General features: G+C 48.5%; 1 protein-coding gene across 1 annotated transcript in view; it reads right to left on the bottom strand.

Moving 5' to 3' along the window:
• Nucleotides 1–6201, bottom strand: part of Tspan15 (tetraspanin 15) — a 41284-nt gene extending 35083 nt beyond the window's left edge. The window contains exon 1 of the mRNA XM_050141935.1: nt 5982–6201. Coding sequence (XP_049997892.1) covers nt 5982–6077 — 96 coding nt within the window. The 5' untranslated portion in view covers nt 6078–6201. The remainder of the gene's footprint in view (nt 1–5981) is intronic.
• Nucleotides 6202–16975: the final 10774 nt, after the last annotated feature.

Genomic DNA, 16975 nt, shown 5'->3' with positions numbered 1-16975 from the left:
CTGCTTTTGTGATGGGATACTGGTTTCCCACTGGTAGTAGTCATAGAAACGTCTTCTTTTAAAATAAATCGAAGGCTGGTGAGGTGGTGCGTGCCTGTGACGCCAGCACTCTGGTGGTGGAGGCAGGAGGATCCAGAGTTTAAGATTCAGAGCAGCTTCAGGGTCAGCTGGGACTACAGCAAGACCAGTCTGGACAACTACATAGGATCCTATCTCAAGACATAAATAAAATTGGGCACAAAAAAAAAAAAAATCCTGGCACTTGGGAAGAGGGAGAGGTAAGAGGATCTGTGAGTTCAAGGCCAGTCTAGTCTTCAGCCAGGCCATCAAGGACTACACAATGAGACCCTGTCTCTAAATTAATTAGTTAGTTAGTAAGCCAGTTTAAACTAGGCATGGTGATACATGTCTATAATACTAGCACTCGGGAGGATGAGAGGCCCAAAGATTGTCCTGAGTTCAAGGGTAGTCTGGGCTACAGAAGATAGCCCTGTCTCAAGAAAATACAAAGAGGAAAAAATATAAGTAAATAACATTATAATTAACATTGTTTCCATACAGGGCAATTTAATAGCATCAGAATTGAAGGGCTGCAGGTCTAGTTCGATGGCAGAGTGCAAGAGGGAAGGGCGAAAAGAGGGAGGAAATCTGCCAGTGCCCAAGCAGATCAGCGTTGCTGCTCTCCAAGGCTCTCGCTAAGTTCTAGAAATGACTGCGGCAGTATAAGGTGTGGTGACTGAAGAGGGCAGGAGGGGACTCCTGGCTTCGGCTGTTCTTTCTTACTGGGAAGCATTGACTACAGGCATACAGCTAGCTTTTGTGAAAGAACAGAAGCACACATGCGTATATATTTCCGTACCGAGACACGCATCCACACGCCCTTCACCCCAGCAATTCTCCTGAAAATTACCCCATATACAAACATATTCAAACTTAAATACAGAGTCGAAAATTACCATACACACACATATGCAAACTTAAATACAGTTGCCCCCGTATTACCCACAGCAACAACAGACTGGAAACAACCACAGAATTCCCCAGCTTTAGCCAGATTAAATAAACTTTGGCACAGCCTAGAGTGAAGTCTCTAAGACCATCAAACAGAAAGAGGCATCCCCTTCGGTCTCATGAGATGGTTCAGTGGGTAAAATCTCTTGCTTCACAACTCCAACAATCTGAATCTGAGCCCCAGAAAAGATAGAAGGAAAGAACCAACTCCATAAAGTTGTCCTCTGACCTGCAAAATGCAAGATGGGGTGCCTACAATGCATAACCACACATACCACAACACACATGATAAAAAATAAGACAGAGGCGGACCGTGGCAGTTAACTGAAATTTACAAAGATCTTACTTTGAGCAAAGTCCTGGTGATTTGGTTCGGTCGGTAGCACACGCAAAGCCCTGGGTTCAATTGTTAGCATCATATAAGCTGGGTGTGGTGGTGCACACCTGTACTTCTAGCACCCAGGAGGATCAGGAAGAAGTTCAAAGTCATCCTCCAGTACTTTGTGAATCCCATGCCAGTCCGGGATAGCTGAGATCTTCGCCCCATCTCCCCCCAAAAAACCCAAAAGCGTTAAATGAAAAGGTGAGGAGACATCCCCCCCCCAGTTCTCTATGCAGTGTGAGATGTATACATAAATAATGTGTGTATACTTATATAAATAAATATTATACTCTGCATATGCATATTTGTGCCCCGGTCACCCTTTGCCTCGGATACCTCAGGAAAGAAAAATTACTATAAACCTGTAGCAGAGGTCTCCTCTGTTTAAGACAAACCAGGAGGGGACAGCTGGCTGCCACTGGCCAGCTGCTTCATTTTTTATTTTTAAGACAAAAAAACCCACTCCTCTTCTATTTGTGTGGGTACCCGGATCACGGGGCATATGTGAGGCTAGGGAACAACTCTGTGGACTTTCTCCTTCTACCTTTAAGTGAGCTCCAGAGACCAAACTCAGGACGTCAGGCTGAGCCATCTCCCTGTCCCTCTGTGATAGTTTGAATGGAACTGGCCCTCATAATCTCATAGGGAGTGGCACTATTAGGAGGTGTGTCTTTGTTGGAGTGGGTACGGCCTTGTTGGAGGACGTGTGTCACTGTGGGGGCAGGATTTGAGGTTTCCTATGCTCAGGATACTGCCCAGTGTCTCAGTCCGTTTCCTGTTGCCGGCAAGATGTAGGACTCTCAGCTCCAGTACCACATCTGCCTGCACACCGCCATGCTCCCTTTCATGATGATAATGGACTGAACCTCTAAAACTGTTAGCGAGTCACCTCAATTAAATGTTTTCTTTGTAAGAGTTGCTGTGGCCACGGTGTCCCCCACCACAGCAATGAGAACCCTAAGACACCCTCCCTTTTTACTTTTAATCAGTGCATGGTTGCATGCATTTTCTGTCAATGATCATTTTTATAGACAAGCATTTACAAGCTGGGCATGGTGATTCATGCCTGCAATCCCAGGATTTTCAAGGTAAACACAGGAAGATTAAGGATTCATAAGAGCACTGACTGCTCTTCCAGAGGACCTGGGTTTGATTCCCAGAGTCCACCTGGCAGCTCATAACCATCTGTAACTCTAATTATGGGCATCTGACATGCTCTTCTGGCCTCTGTGGGCCCCAGGCACACAGTAGTGCACAAACCTCCATGCAGATAAGATAATTATTCACAAAATAAAAATAAATAAGTCCTATTTTGAAAAGGACTTAGGGGTCAGGCACCTTGTTTTTGTTTGTTTTTTTGCTTGTTTGTTTTGTTGGGGGTTTTTGTTAGTTTGTTTTGAGACTGGGTTTCTCTGTGTAACAGCTCTGGCTGTCACGGAAGTCGCTCTGTAGACCAGGCCGGCCTCACACTCACAGAGATCCATCTGCTTCTACCTCCTGAGTCCTGGGATTAAAGCCGTGCATCACCACTGCCTCCCTCTTTATAGACAGAGATGCGAGCACTTACACTTCTGGTTTATAAAGTGAGTAACCCTTGCCCCCACTCATCCTCTTGCCAGGGGTGAGGCAGGAGATGGCATCATCGAGATAATGGGTTTTTCCATAAATGCTTTCCAATTAGCAGTAAACTCAATCCGGACAAATTACTTAACCTGCAGTCGCACCACCCTGCAGTCACATTCTGGCACCTGGAGCCACCCCAGCCAGCAGCCTTGCCCCGCAGCTGAGCTCTTGGCCTGGGTAGGGAGATATTTTTAAGTAGAAATATTGCCAGGGATGGGAGTACAGCAAGCTCAGTTGGCTAAAGAGGAAAAGTTCCAAGTTCTGGGTCCTCTTCAGCCTCAAGAAAAGCAAAGCAAGAACCCATGCGGGTGTCTCCGGGGGCTGCAAGGGGCAATGACTCTGACCTTGCAGGTTCATTTGCTTTCATGTAACTGTGTCTACCTTCGGTTTTGGTGAGGTTTCGGGGGGGGGGGGTGTTTCTGCAGTGCTGGGGATTGAACCCAGAGCCTTCCATGTGCTACGCAGATTCCCTACCACTGAGCCACACCCCCAGTCCTTTTCTCACGTTTTATTTTCAGACAGTCTCACTAAGTTGCCCAGGCTGCCCTTAAACTTGCTCTGTAGCTTCAGTGGGCTTTGAACTTGGGATCTTCTGGCCTCACGCCTTCCTGAGCGTTGTGAAGTCCACCACAGTTTCTCTTCACATAGCCCTTTCCTCGTTCACTCCCTCATGGCTAGCCCTAAAAGGGATGCTACAAGGTGCAAGGCAGGTGTAACACATTTTTATATTACAGATGAAGAAAGGAAGGCATGACGAGACTGGGCCAGGGCTCACACACTGAAGAGGAGGAGGAAGAGGGACTGGGACCCCTGCCTTCCCACCCTTTACTGTAGTCTTTCCTTTTATCTGATTTATAGGCAGGCGAGACTGAGAGGGACCACCCGTGTTCTCCAGTGCTGGCTGTTTTCAGCCCTGACTGCACACTGAGTGGTGGGAGGAGCCGAGGTACGAGTGTAATAAACACTTGTGCCCCGGCACAAGGATCTGTAGTGTTGGCAACCACAGACTTCATTCTCATGCAACTTGGGGTGAGAATCACTGAATTCTAATTCGATTCATCTACCCCCACCTTCAACCTCCCTGCAACTTAGATTCCGTGTCTCCATCTCCACTGTCCCCTCCACCTTTGGGGCCCTAGCGATGCTGCATATCTTTCTTTCGGGGTACCTGGAGTCAGAGAACTCGGCTGGAAGCTAGCCACAGACTAGAATGAACAGTTCTGAGACCCGAAACAGAGACAGCATTTGCCTATGATATGCCAGTGAGTCAGAGATACAGCAGGATCAGAATCGAGATCTGCTGGCTGGAGCAGGGTGGCCTCACAAAGGGGTTCCATTCAAAGTCAGCCTTGATGGCCGGCCCAGCGGCTCCTGCTGACAGAAGAGATGCAATGGGAAGCTGAGGAAGAGGAGGAGAAGAAAGACACAGAGAGAGAAAGAACAGGGAGGGAGGGAAGAGAGGAGGGAGGACCCTCTGGTATCTCCAAACAAAACTATCTAAGTATACACTGGTGGCGGGGGCCAAGAGTTGAGCCAGCCTGTGGACAGATAGCCTCATGTCTAGACTGAGGTCCGGTTATTCTAAAGTGCCCAAATAAGCCAGGGGTGGTGGCATACACCTGTGATCCCAGTACCCAGTGTGGAAGAAACAGGAGGATCAGGAATTCAAGGTGATTGTCGGCTACACAGAGAGTTTGGGACCAGTCTAGACAACATGAGACCCTATCCAAAAGAAAAAGAAAATCCCATGGGGTTGCTTATACCATTCATGTCTAGATTCCTTGCTCATAATAATATTGATGGTGCCAGACATGGTGTCTTGCAATTGTAATTCCAATATGTGGGAGGCTAAGGCAAGAAGACTGAGTTCAAGATTATCCTGAACTATATAGTGAGTTCTAGGCCAGCCAGAAATGCATAAGACCCTGTCTAAAAAGAAAGAGAGAAAGAAAGAAAGAGAGTGCATGGGTGCACATGTGCGCGCGCACACACACATACATACACACACACACACCCCACTACCACCATCATTACCAGCCAGACTGAGCTACAGTAAGACAACAACAATAATAACGGCTACATGTTGTTACACATGACTTTAATCCCTGCACTTGGGTGACAGAGGTAGGCACATAGAGAGACCCTGTCTCAAAACAACAACAACAACAAAAATAATGTTATTATCTCCCATTTTTGAGCTATCTATGATTTCATCTTGGACTACTTCCATTTTATTTTCAAAACCATCCAAAGGTTTACTAATTACTCTCTCCAATTACAGATGAGAAAACTATGATCAGAGAAATGAAGGAACTTCTCCAGATTACTCAGTAAGTGCGGACAGTCTTCAAAGTCTGCTATCTTGATCTACGCCAGAACTCGTAAAGACAGTGACCTAGGAGGCACACGGTGGAATGCCCCACTCCAACAAAAAGGCAGTGCATCCTCCTCCCATCAAGGAGTAAAGCAAGACGCCCAAGGGAACCATTGTTGGCCGGACAGAAGGCTCAGGCAAGTAACAGCAAGGGCCACAAGCACAAAAGCTGGCCTCTCTCAACGCTTAGGGGCAGTCACACCCTGCAGGCGTGGTGGGCGCGGCCAACGTCGTACCCAGCGCCTACCGAGCAGCCAAAGGATGAACAGGGGGCACGGCTGACAACCAAATCCCATCAGATAGGTGCTCATAGGTGAGCAGTAGCACAGGTGGACAAAGTGGCGTCCTGGGGCAACCGCTCTAAAGCTGAGGACTGGACGGCTGAAACCGAGTAGAGCTGGGGCCGCCACAACATCCCGGTTCCCAGGGAAGTGGGAAGAGGAGCCGTTGCGCACTCCCGGCGACCTCCCTGGAGGGGTTAAAGCTGGACCCGAGCCCGGATAGGGTGTGGGGACCCTCAAAGGAGCGTGGGCCATCCCATACCCTCCTCCCCCAACCCCCGGTCCTTCGACTCCATCCCGATCGACTCACCCAGAAGACGGTGGAATAGACGATGAGCGAGAACTTGAGCCAAAGGTAGGAGAAGCGCGCGCAGTAGCGCACCTGCTCCGAGTCCCCGCGGGGCATCGTGGCTCCCGCGCGGGGCTGCGGGGCTGCCCCTGTCCGGCCACCGCTCCAGGCCCCACCTGCGGCTGTCCCGCGGCCTGCCCCGCCACCCGCGCTCCCTCCGGGGACTGACACAGGCGAGCCGCAATCACCGCTCGGGCCAGGGAGCGGACAATGCCGGCGGCCAATGGAAGCGAGGGGGCGTGTCGGGGGCGTGTCTTCAGCGCGAGACAGAGCCCAGACCCCGCGAGGGGAGGGGGCGATCCTCGTGGGAGCGAGCGCTCCGGAGACCCGCGCGGGAACGTGTGGCCTGGAGAGGCGCGGGAGGAAGGGTGAGCGTGCCCACTACCGTATTAGAAAGCAGGCTTTCGGGCGCTGGCGCCGTAGTTCAGTGGTAGGGTGCTTGCCTAAGAGCCTGAGTTTCTTAGCACCCTCCAAACAATAAAGCGTGCTCTCCACTATTGTGGATGAATAGTGTGAGAAAGAGGTAGGGACTAACGGCGCTGGAGTTAAATGTGCAAGTGAAGCACTTGGGAGGCAGAGGCAGGAGGATATTTGTGAGTTCGAGGCTAGTCTGGTCTACGTCGTGAGTTCCAGAACAGCCAGAAGGACACTGCGAGTTCCTCCCTGGAAGACCAAAACAAAACAAAAGAAACGCAAGTGAGTTAGGGTTGCAATTGTAACCTAACAACCTACCGCGCTCCTTTAATCCCTGCACTCAGGAGGCAGAGACAAGCGGATCTCTTGAGTTTGAGGCCAGCCTCGTGTACATAGTTAGTTCCAGGCCAGCCAAGGCTACATGTGAGACGCTGTCTGAATGAAACAAAACGAAAACATGCAAGTGACGGTGTAAGAACGTTACTCCGCGTCCTGGAAAGTCGGCAGTCCAGGGTGGAACTCAGGAGCAGCAGTCTGCCAGTCACGGATGTGCGCCAGCCTTTCCCCGCAACTGACTGTGGAAATTCCCCTTTGGCACCCAGCCCTGATCCTAGAGCTTCTTCTCCCACGAAATCCTCTTCTAGGCTCATCAACCCCGTCACCACAGCCAGTGGGGTCTGACCAGCCTCCGGCCTGACCTTCCTGGCCTAGGCCACGGATGCCTATCAGTCCATTTTCCTCGCTAAGTGGCCCCAGCGGTACTCTAGACTTTGTTGTTTTCCTGTCCCTCGGCCTAGCCTAGCTCATCCCAGAGCCTGAGAACCAGGCCATCTGTGTTTGTGGCATTCAGTAATTAAATGCATGGCTGCCAATCAGAGCTCTTGAGGTGCAGAGTGGGATCTCTGGTGGTGAATCTGGGAATGGCACTTTTAGGCTGGGTTGAAGAACAGGAGGGAAATGTCCCGGAGGTGGACTGACCAGGTGCTAATCTTTGTATTTCCCTCTCTCTTTAAAGATTTATTATTGTTATTTTATATGAACGCCGTGAGTGTGTGGGTACCACTGGACCCAGAAGAGGATGTTGGTTTCCTTGGAGCTCGAGTTAGAGACAGTGGTGAGCCAACAGATGTGGGTGCAGAGAACCAAACTTAAATCCCCGGTAATAACAGGAAGCCCTCTTGAGGGCTGAGCCATCCATTCAGGCCTCTTCTTTTTGTTTTGTTTTTGGAAATCATGTAACTATGAAGCATACAAACATGGAAACAAATTAGGCATAGACTGGAAAGTATCTCAAACATCACCCTTCCTGATCCGAAGAGAAAAGACTTAACGGAGGCGCCCTGTCCAGGCAGTACACTGGGCTAAATCCTTGAGGGAGCCTCTGGTGGTGCACATGGCTGTCAGTTACCTGGATCCTGTCTTTCCTTGAGCAGACCCTTCCAGCAAGGGTGGACAATCGAGTCTTAGGTATTTTACTGAAGTCGCAGGACCGGTTTTGTGACAACCTGCTCTTGAAGGCTTGCTTTGTGGATATCCGTATGGGCCTCAGAGTACGTGTGGAGATTAATCTTCAGAGTGTAGCAGGGACATTTAGAGGGGCCCTAAACGTCAGTAACGGCTGCCATGATGGAAGGAGAAGAACCTCAGTATGCTGTGTGGGTGACATCGTACGGTAAACCTGCAGCTTTGCAACTGGACCCATGGCTCTGCCTGGGTTTCCCCATCTATGGAACAATGAGGCTGGACTGTTTCTATCCAGCTCCAGCAACCACGGCTTCTTAGCCAATAGGTAAGTCAGCAAATGTATATATTGCTTCGAGTCTAGGGCGCTAAGGAAATGTTCAAAACTGTCGACAAAAGAATGTCTGTCCCATTGAGGAGTGGGGAATGCCGGTCATGCAACATAGGAACACGCGCGCGCGCGCGCACACACACACACACACACACACACACACACACACACACGGGTGCACCCATGTGCAAAAGCAAAAGGTTAACTTCAGACACAGGTGTATGCTAATGATTTGATGAGCTTCCCAGTGGAAGGCAGGTGCAAGGGCCCTTCGACAAGCTTCCCGGAGAAGCTGAAGGGGGCGGGGCCAGTGCCTAGGAGAAAATTCTTGTATCTTCTTTGCAAATGATGGCACAAGCTGCCTAGCGGTTGAAGGCACACCAAACCAAAGAGACTTTGTTTATTTCCTATTATAGTGCAAACCTCAAGTAAGGTTCATGAGGGGAAGCGACACAGAATCTAACCTGTAGTTTCGAAGACAACTGTGAAGGTCGAGTCTAAGGGGAGGAGCTGAGAAGGAGGGGGCAGTGAAAAGGGTTGGACTGGGCTGTTTTTTAGCTCCAGGGCCTTGCACACCTCAGGGTAGCTGTGAACTGAATTCTTCGATACAGAATCATAAGCTTACTCAGAATATTGTGAGAAACTTTTGCTTTTTTGTTGTTATTGTTGTTGTTTGTTTGTTTGTTTTGTTTTTGGAACTTGATTACATAGTTCACTGTCAGGTGGTTCTCAGGCTTGAATTTTGTAGATGACAGTGTCCTGTTGTGATGTCAAAACCCTGGACTTGTCTGGTAAAGAGACAGGGCCTACTAGTGGGTGGGGCAACTTGTGAGGAAGCAGATGTTTGGGAGGATCCCAAGGTTGGTTTGGATTCCTTTCGTTGAATAGCTAGGTAGGTGTTCCTATCATTTACAAAGGGTGAAGAGGAAAAGCAGGAACAGGTCCAGGCATTTGAGGAAGGTGATGATGGCGACGGTGATGATGATGGTGATTTTAAATCTCAGAATGTATCAGTTAGCTTTTGCTGTACAACAACAAAAACCACTGAACCACACTTCTCTGGAAGGAGGAGCTGTTCGGAAAAGTTCAGGAGGGGTTTCTCCAGACGAGACAACCAGTCTTTTCCTCAGTTTCCCAGCCTGGGCCCCAAGTACATGTGCACAATCTTTGGGCCATCATCATCCATCAGAAAGTCTTTTTCAGTCAAGTGACAGGGTCTTGAGACCACGCACTGCTGAAGATAGTGTGGGGTTTGGGTCTCACACCATCCTGACTCTCCATGAGTGTGAGCCCCAGCTCCAGACAGATGCCAGCTAGGCTCCTTACAGAGCAATCTGGGATAAACTCTTCCTCGTGATCAAACCCTGGGGCTGGATTTGCCTGGTGCCTCCCTGCCTCCTCAGGACCCCCCCCCCAAATATCACCCCCTTTTTTATGTCCCTTCTGTCCAGGTTGCTGTCATCTCCTTTTGCCCAGAATTGAAAGTAGATCCTCAGATTTAGGAATTGTCATTTCTAAATTAAAACTGCACCGTCACTCTGCATGAGTTTTCTAGGACTGAGGGATACCCTGCAATGCGGACTGTGAGTATAAACGACAAGAAATCCTGGGAAAGCCAAGGCAAGCCAGCCTGTCTGGCTTGGCGTCCTCCCACTAGCTCAGGATGCTCGGAGAGAGTGGCCTGGGTGAGACAGGGTCTTGAGTGACTCAGGCTGCCCTCAAACTGGTTGACCATGATGGTAGTGGTTTCAATGAGAAATGTCCCCCATCGGGTTGGATCATTGAACACTTGGCCCCCAATTGATGTGCTAATTTGGGGACCTTATGAAGGTGCAGCCTTGCTGCATGGACTTTGAGAGTTCACAGCCTCACTGTACCCCCAGTTCCCCCGCTTGGCTTTCTGTGTGTGGTTGGAGATGCAGTCTCTTAGCTGTCTGCTCCTGCTGCTGCTGCCACTGCCGTGTCTTGCTGCCTGGATAGCCTCTTACCCGATCTGGAACTGGAGCCCCCAAAACTCTTTCCTCCCCCAGTTCCTTTTGCTCAGGGTATTTTATTCCAGAAAAGTAGCCAATACAATGACCTTGAACTTCTGTTCCTCCTTCCTACATCTTCTGAGGGCTGGAATTACAGGTGTGTGCCTGGCATTTGGATGCTGTTTATTGGGGGAGGGGGCACTGTCAGTATGTGTAACATGAGGGCCTTGTTTGTTGGGGTTTCTGTCCTGCCCAGTTCCCACAGCCAGTAAGCCCCAAAGATATCACACAGAGAGGTCTATATTAGGTTATAAACTGATTGGCCCATTATCTCAGGCTTCTTATTAGCTCTTGTAGCTTATATTAACCCATTATTCTTATCTATGTTAGCCACATGGCTTGGTACCTTTTTCAGCGAGGCAGATCACATCCTGCTTCTTCAGTGACCTAAACTGGACTACAAGGAATGGGCTTCCTCCTTCCCAGCATTCTCCTGTTCTCATCGCCCTGCCTCTACTTCCTGTCTGGTTGACCCGCCTATACTTCCTGCCTGGCCAATCAGCATTTATTTAAAACATGATTGACAGAATATAGACATTTCTCCCACACCAAGTATGTAACTCAGACTGTCCTGAGCTCTCAATGTCCTGCCTCGACCTCCCAAGTGGTGGGAGATCACACCATGCATGTCTTAGTTTACTTTTTATTGCCACAGTGAAAACCCTGATCATCTTAGTCAGCCTTCTATCACTGTGAAGAGACACCACAACCACAGCAACTCTTGTAAAAAGAAAGCATTTAATTGGGGCCGAATTAAAGATTCAAAGGCTGAGTCCATTATCATCATGGCGGGAAGCATGGTGACGTGCGGGCAGAGTTAGCTGAGAGTTCTACATCTGGATCCTCAGGCAGCAGGGGGTGACGGAGCCACCAGGTCTAGCTTGAGCTTGTGAGCCCTCAAAGCCCACCCTCAGTAACCTACTTCCTCTAACAAAGCCACACCTACTCCAGCAAGGTCACACCTCCTAATAGTGCCACTCCCTATAAGCCTATAGGGGTCACTAGAGAGAGAAGAAGGGTTATTTGGTTTACATATCCTCATTGCAGTTTATCATTGAGGGAAGCCAAGGCAGGAACTGAAACACAGAGGCCTTGGAGGAGCGCTGCTTACTGGCTTGCTCCTTACACCTCTCAGGACCACCTGCCCAGGGTAGCAGCCCCCACTGTGGGTTATGCCCATCAATCGTTAATCAAGAAAAAGCCCCACAGACTTGCTCATAAGTCAATTTTTTTTTTTTTTTGAGACAAGGTCTGGTTGTCCTGGGACTATGTAAATCAGGTTGGCCTTAAACTCACAGAGATCCACCTGCCTCTACTTCCTGAGTGTTGGGATTAAAGGAGTGTTCCACCATGCCCAGCTCCCATAAGCCAATTTTGTGGAACATTTTCACAATTGAACTTCCCTCTTCCTAAATGTCTAGCTGTGTCAAGTTGACCAAAAGCCCAACAAGGACAATGTGGATCTTAAAATATTTCTTGTTTTTGTTTTTACAGTCCTGGGAATTGAACCCGGGACCTCACACTTGCTGGGCAATCACTCTTATCACTGAACTATACCCTCAACCCCCTTTTTATTTCTTATTTTGAAACATCTCTTTTACTAAGTTTCCCAAGCCTGGAACTTTTGATCTTCCTGCCTCAGCATCACATGCAACTGGCATGAAAATGTTTTGTTGTTGTTGTTGTTTTTAATTATTTATTTTTAGCTATATATGTGTGGTTTTTTTTTTTTTTTTTTTTTTTTTTTTTTTTTTTTTTTTTTNTTTTTTGAGACAGGGTTTCTCTGTAGCTTTGGAGCCTGTCCTGGAACTTGCTCTGTAGACCAGGATGGCCTTGAACTCATAGAGATCCACCTGCCTCTGTCTCCCGAGTTCTGGGATTAAAGGCATGCGCCACCACTGCCCGGCTAAAGACATAAATTGTGTGTATATATGTATCTGTGAGTATGTGCACATGCATGTGCAGGTGCCCATGGAGTCAAGAAAAGGGTGTGGGGTCCCCTGAAGCTGAAGCTAAAAGTGGTTAGTTGTGAGATGCCTAGCGTGGGTGGTGGGAACCAAACTTGGGGCTACAAGTGCAGTCTGCACTTTTAACAGCTGAGCCATTTCTCTAACCCCCTAAAATGTTTTTTTTTTAAAGAAAATATTCCTGTTTTTATTTTCATTTCCCCGATGGATGGTGAAACTGAATATATTTAACATGCTGATTAGCCTTTTGTGGTTCTGCAAATGTCTGTCCTGTTTTATCCATTGATACTTTCGAGTTAAGTCATAGATTCTTCCTGTAAGAGGTCAGTGCCTAGAGCTGAGAGACCGAGGAAATGCCTTCAGGCCGGTCCCTTGGCTTTGGTGGCAGAGGGCTCAGAGGCAGTCACCAGCCAGGGTTGGCTTTGTTGGGGCCCCGCCTGGAATTCTGGGAAAGCAGCCTGGGTGCCTTGACTGACAGAATGTTGGGCCAGGCCTGTGTGGCTCCTACAGGGAATGGCTGGTGTCCTAGAAGCTCCACCTGTTGCTTGCAGTGGGGAGAAGGGCAACTGCTTCCGGAAAAGCTGGGTGCTGCTGGGAAGGAGGTGGCTCAGGGGGTCTGGTTAGGCTCCCCCGGCATTCTGAGGATTTAGTTTCTGTTTGTTTTCTGTTGCTGTAAGGGAATGACGGAGGCAAGCTAATTTATAAAGCACTGGTGTTTACTTAGTGCATAGTTCTAAGGAGTGGGAAGTCCAAGCACACAGTGCCTCCTCTGCTTGGCATCCAGTGAGCATTCTTGTATTCTAACCCAATGGGGCATCTCATGTCAAAACTCTTCTCCCTCCTACCCCACATCCGCTCCAGCATTATAAAACCCCTAATGTGGGCTCAGCTAGCAGAGTGCTCGTCTTACACACACGCAAGGCCTGGGTTCAGTCCCCAGCACTGTATACACCTGGCACACGGTGGCAGGAGGCTGTAATTCCAGCACTCAGGAGGTGGAAGCAGGCAGATCAGAACAGCAAGGTCATGTTTGGTATACGGTGAGCGCCAAGCTAGTTCCAGTAAGATCCTGCCCCTAAAATACAAATAAACCAAGCCACTAATGCCATCATGGGAGCCTCAGGCTCGTGACCTCACCTGTTCCTGGTGGCCTCCCAAAGGACTCACTTCCAATTACCGTTAACATAGGAATTTGGGGATGAAGTTTCCAACAAGTGAATTCTCGAGGACAAACCTTCAAACAGTAGCTGCTTGGGTTGGCAGGATGGCTTGGTGAGTCAAGTCACTTGCCACCAAGCCTGATGACCTGAGAGACATTCCTGGGACCCACATGATAGGAAGAAAGAACTGACTTTTAAAAGTAGTCTACTGGCCTACACACATACACAACACACACAAAAATGTACCCCACCCTCAGCAAGCTACAGCGCTGGCTTCTTCCCCAAGCTTTCACCAGAGATCCAAACCCTCAGACATTCGATGAAAACCTTACTGGGTCCTGGAGGGGTCAACCCTGTGCTTGAAGCCTCCCTGGCTCCTTTCTGTACTTCCTGTATTTTTAAACTCAGGGCATTTCAACTTCCTCTTTCCGGCTTCCCAGTTTCTACTTCCTGTCTCCTGTACCAATCCCTCTGGGTCCTGCTCAGAAAACCCAAAGGACTTTAACAAAATTTGATTTTCTGTTACCAACAGGAGGGACAACATTGTCATTTCTGTTTCCTCTCCCTTATGAGATAGCACCATACCTTGGTGGGGTAAAACAGACAGACAGGAGTCTATCAGACTCAAGAGCAGGCCCCGTACAATCACACAGACCTCTAGAAACCTGAAGGACCAGGAACCTGGGGATGGTCTTTACCACCCTGTGGCTGCCCCAACCTTCCCTGAAGTCAGGAAGCAATGTTCTTTCTCCCTCTCTGAACCAATAACCCCACCTATTTGTCCCATGATTGCAGGGAACCCTGCCTCTTCGGAGTGTCCTGGGGAGGGACGGCCATTTTCCCTGCTATGCTTCAGAGCGCCATGGGCCACCTGCTAACTACAGGCTGCTAGGGTGGAGAGCATTGTAGATTTTGAATAAAAGACCAAGCCTCTCTCCAATTTTACTCTCTCACAAAACCAAACCAACTGCCCCCAAATGACTTCTACTATCACAGTTTCCAAGTCTTAAAACCAACCAAATAAACAAGCAAAAAACCCAGATACTTGTTACGTGACTGGCTTTGAACTCCTGGAGTCTTCCTACCTTAGCCTTCAGAGTTGATAGGAGAATAGATGCATGCCGTTACACCAATTTGGTTCATGTTAATTATGTGTATAAGTGTCTGTCTTTGTGTGGGTCTGTGGACTGAGTGCAGTCTCCAATGAAGACCAAACGAGAGCAGTGTGGATCCTCTAGATCTGTGAGGGGCCTAGCAAGAGCAGTGTGCTCTCTTTTTTTTTTTTTTTTTTAAATATTTATTTATTATATATACGATATTCTGTCTGCAGGCCAGAAGAGGGCACCAGACCCCATTACAGATGGTTGTGAGCCACCATGTGGTTGCTGGGATTTGAACTCAGGACCTTTGGAAGAACAAGCAATGCTCTTAACCACTGAGCCATCTCTCCAGCCCGCAGTGTGCTCTCTTAAGGACTGAACTGGCTTGCCTTAAATACAGGACAGGTAGTCTTTGGTAAGTATAAAGTCCAGTGTGCCCTTGTACAACCCTCAGGATTCAGAGAAATGCACTGGGCAATTTTGTTTTGTTTTGTTTTTCCAGAGGAGGTTTCTCTGTGTAGCCCTGACTGCTCTGGAACTCACTCTGCAGATCAGGCTGGTCTTGAACTCACAGAGATCCTCCTGCCACTGCCTCCCAAGTGCTGAGGTTAAAGGCCTGAGCCACCACTGCCCACTGCACTGGGCAGTTTTTGACATTGTGCAAACTTCAAAATGATGACAATTTTACTAGGTTGAAAAGTGGCCTGAAACAAATGCACCCTTATTTACCATGAGAGACAATCTGTGTTTTTTTTTTTGATTACATGCATTTTTTATGTATGTGTACATAGGCCTGTGTTACATGTATTGTTATGTATGTGTGCACAGGCCTGCTAGAGCCCAAGTGTGGCAGTCAGGGGACACCTTATAGGAATAGTTTCTCTCCTTCTGCCATGTAGGTTCTGAGGCCCAAATCCAGTCGGCTGTGCTAGGCAGCAGGCACCCTTACCCAGTGAGCCAGCTTGGCAACCCTGTGTGATTATTATTTGTTTTGATATAGGCTGGATAAACTGTTCATATGTCTGAGGCTAGCTGCTTTGCCTCTTGGGTGCTGGGAAGATAGATGTGACTGACCACATTCTGCCCCACCCCCTTGTTATATTTTATTATGTAGCCCAGGCTGCTCTTGGTAACCCTCTAGGTCTGACTCCAGAGTACCGGGATACAAAGTTACCAGGATACAGAACTTCAGGAGAAGTCCAGGCCAGCGTCATGTATGGAAGCCACACCTAGATTTGCAATATCCACTTACACAGAAAATGTCCATCTATGAATCATAACCTTTACAAATTTGGCTCGAGTGGCCCCTGCCATTTCCATGATTGTGTCGGGGTTGTGTGTCCCCTTATCCCTCTCCCCCTGCCAGGAGGATCAGGAGGCCTAGATCAGAGGAGCAACTGAGTCATGAGAATATTCACACCACACACACCCCCATGCAAGGGCAAGAGCCAGTGGGACTTCGCTCTCCTGAGCCCTGGTGGAAGGACAGGACCAAGAGGAAGGCTTGACATGCTCGGGGAAGAAAGGATCCCTGTTTCTTGGCAGTGAGTTAGTGTCCAACAGGGGGGCAGTTAATACTGAGAATTCAGATTGCTCAATGGGTAGGAATGTTTGCGGTGGCTCAAACACACACACAAATAAATAAATAAATAATTGTAAAAATTAAAAAAAGTCACTCAGTGACCTAGAAGATAAAGTGAGAGAGAAAGCTCACAATCTAGAGCAATGCAAACAAAGAGGTAAAGAACAAGAGATGGTGGTACATGCCTTTAATCCCTTCACTCAGGAGGCCTAGGCAGGTGGAGTTCAAGGCCAGCCTGGTCAATAGAACGAGTTCCAGGACAGCCTCCAAAGCTACCAAGAAACCCTGTCTCTAAAAACAAAACAAACAAGAGAGAGAGAGAGAAAGAGAGAGAGAGAGAGAGAGAGAGAGAGAGAGAGAGAGAGAGGTGAGGCAAAGCAGAGAAGAATAAATGTGGCCCGTGGTATCAGCCAGCTGCCCTAGCCCATCCCCACGGCCACCACCCATTGCTGACTCCATGCTGAAGGCTCGTTACCACGGTCCCTCGCTGTCCTCAGACCCAGAAGTTAGCCTCTAGAGAGAGTTTGGTTTGTTTTTCTAATATAAATGCCATGCAGAGACAACGCCTGGAACCGCAGCAGCCATCAGGTACCTACAAGGAGAGCTTGAGAAAACCAAACAGATGCCGATCCAAACTGGGCTGTTATGAAAGAAACAGGTAACCAAAGCCAGAATATACCTCTTTATGAGATTCTTGTTAAATAAGAAAAGTCAGCAACTGTTGGCGACAGTCATTTTTTTTACTCAAATTACTGGAAAATGTTTTTTTTTTTTAAGTTTATTTTATGGTTGTTTTGGGTGCAAGCTTAAGTTTCTAGGAAGGCCAGGAGAGGGCATTGGATCCCCTGGAACTGAAGTCAGAGACAGCTGTGAGCTAAACCCGGGTCCTCTGCAGGAGCAGTCAGTG

This window comes from Alexandromys fortis, unplaced genomic scaffold, assembly GCF_014885135.2.
Source record: "Alexandromys fortis isolate MF-2015 unplaced genomic scaffold, M_Fortis_MF-2015_v1.1 scaffold_9, whole genome shotgun sequence".
NCBI lineage: Eukaryota > Metazoa > Chordata > Mammalia > Rodentia > Cricetidae > Alexandromys > Alexandromys fortis.
This window is presented reverse-complemented; position numbering and strand designations above follow the sequence as displayed.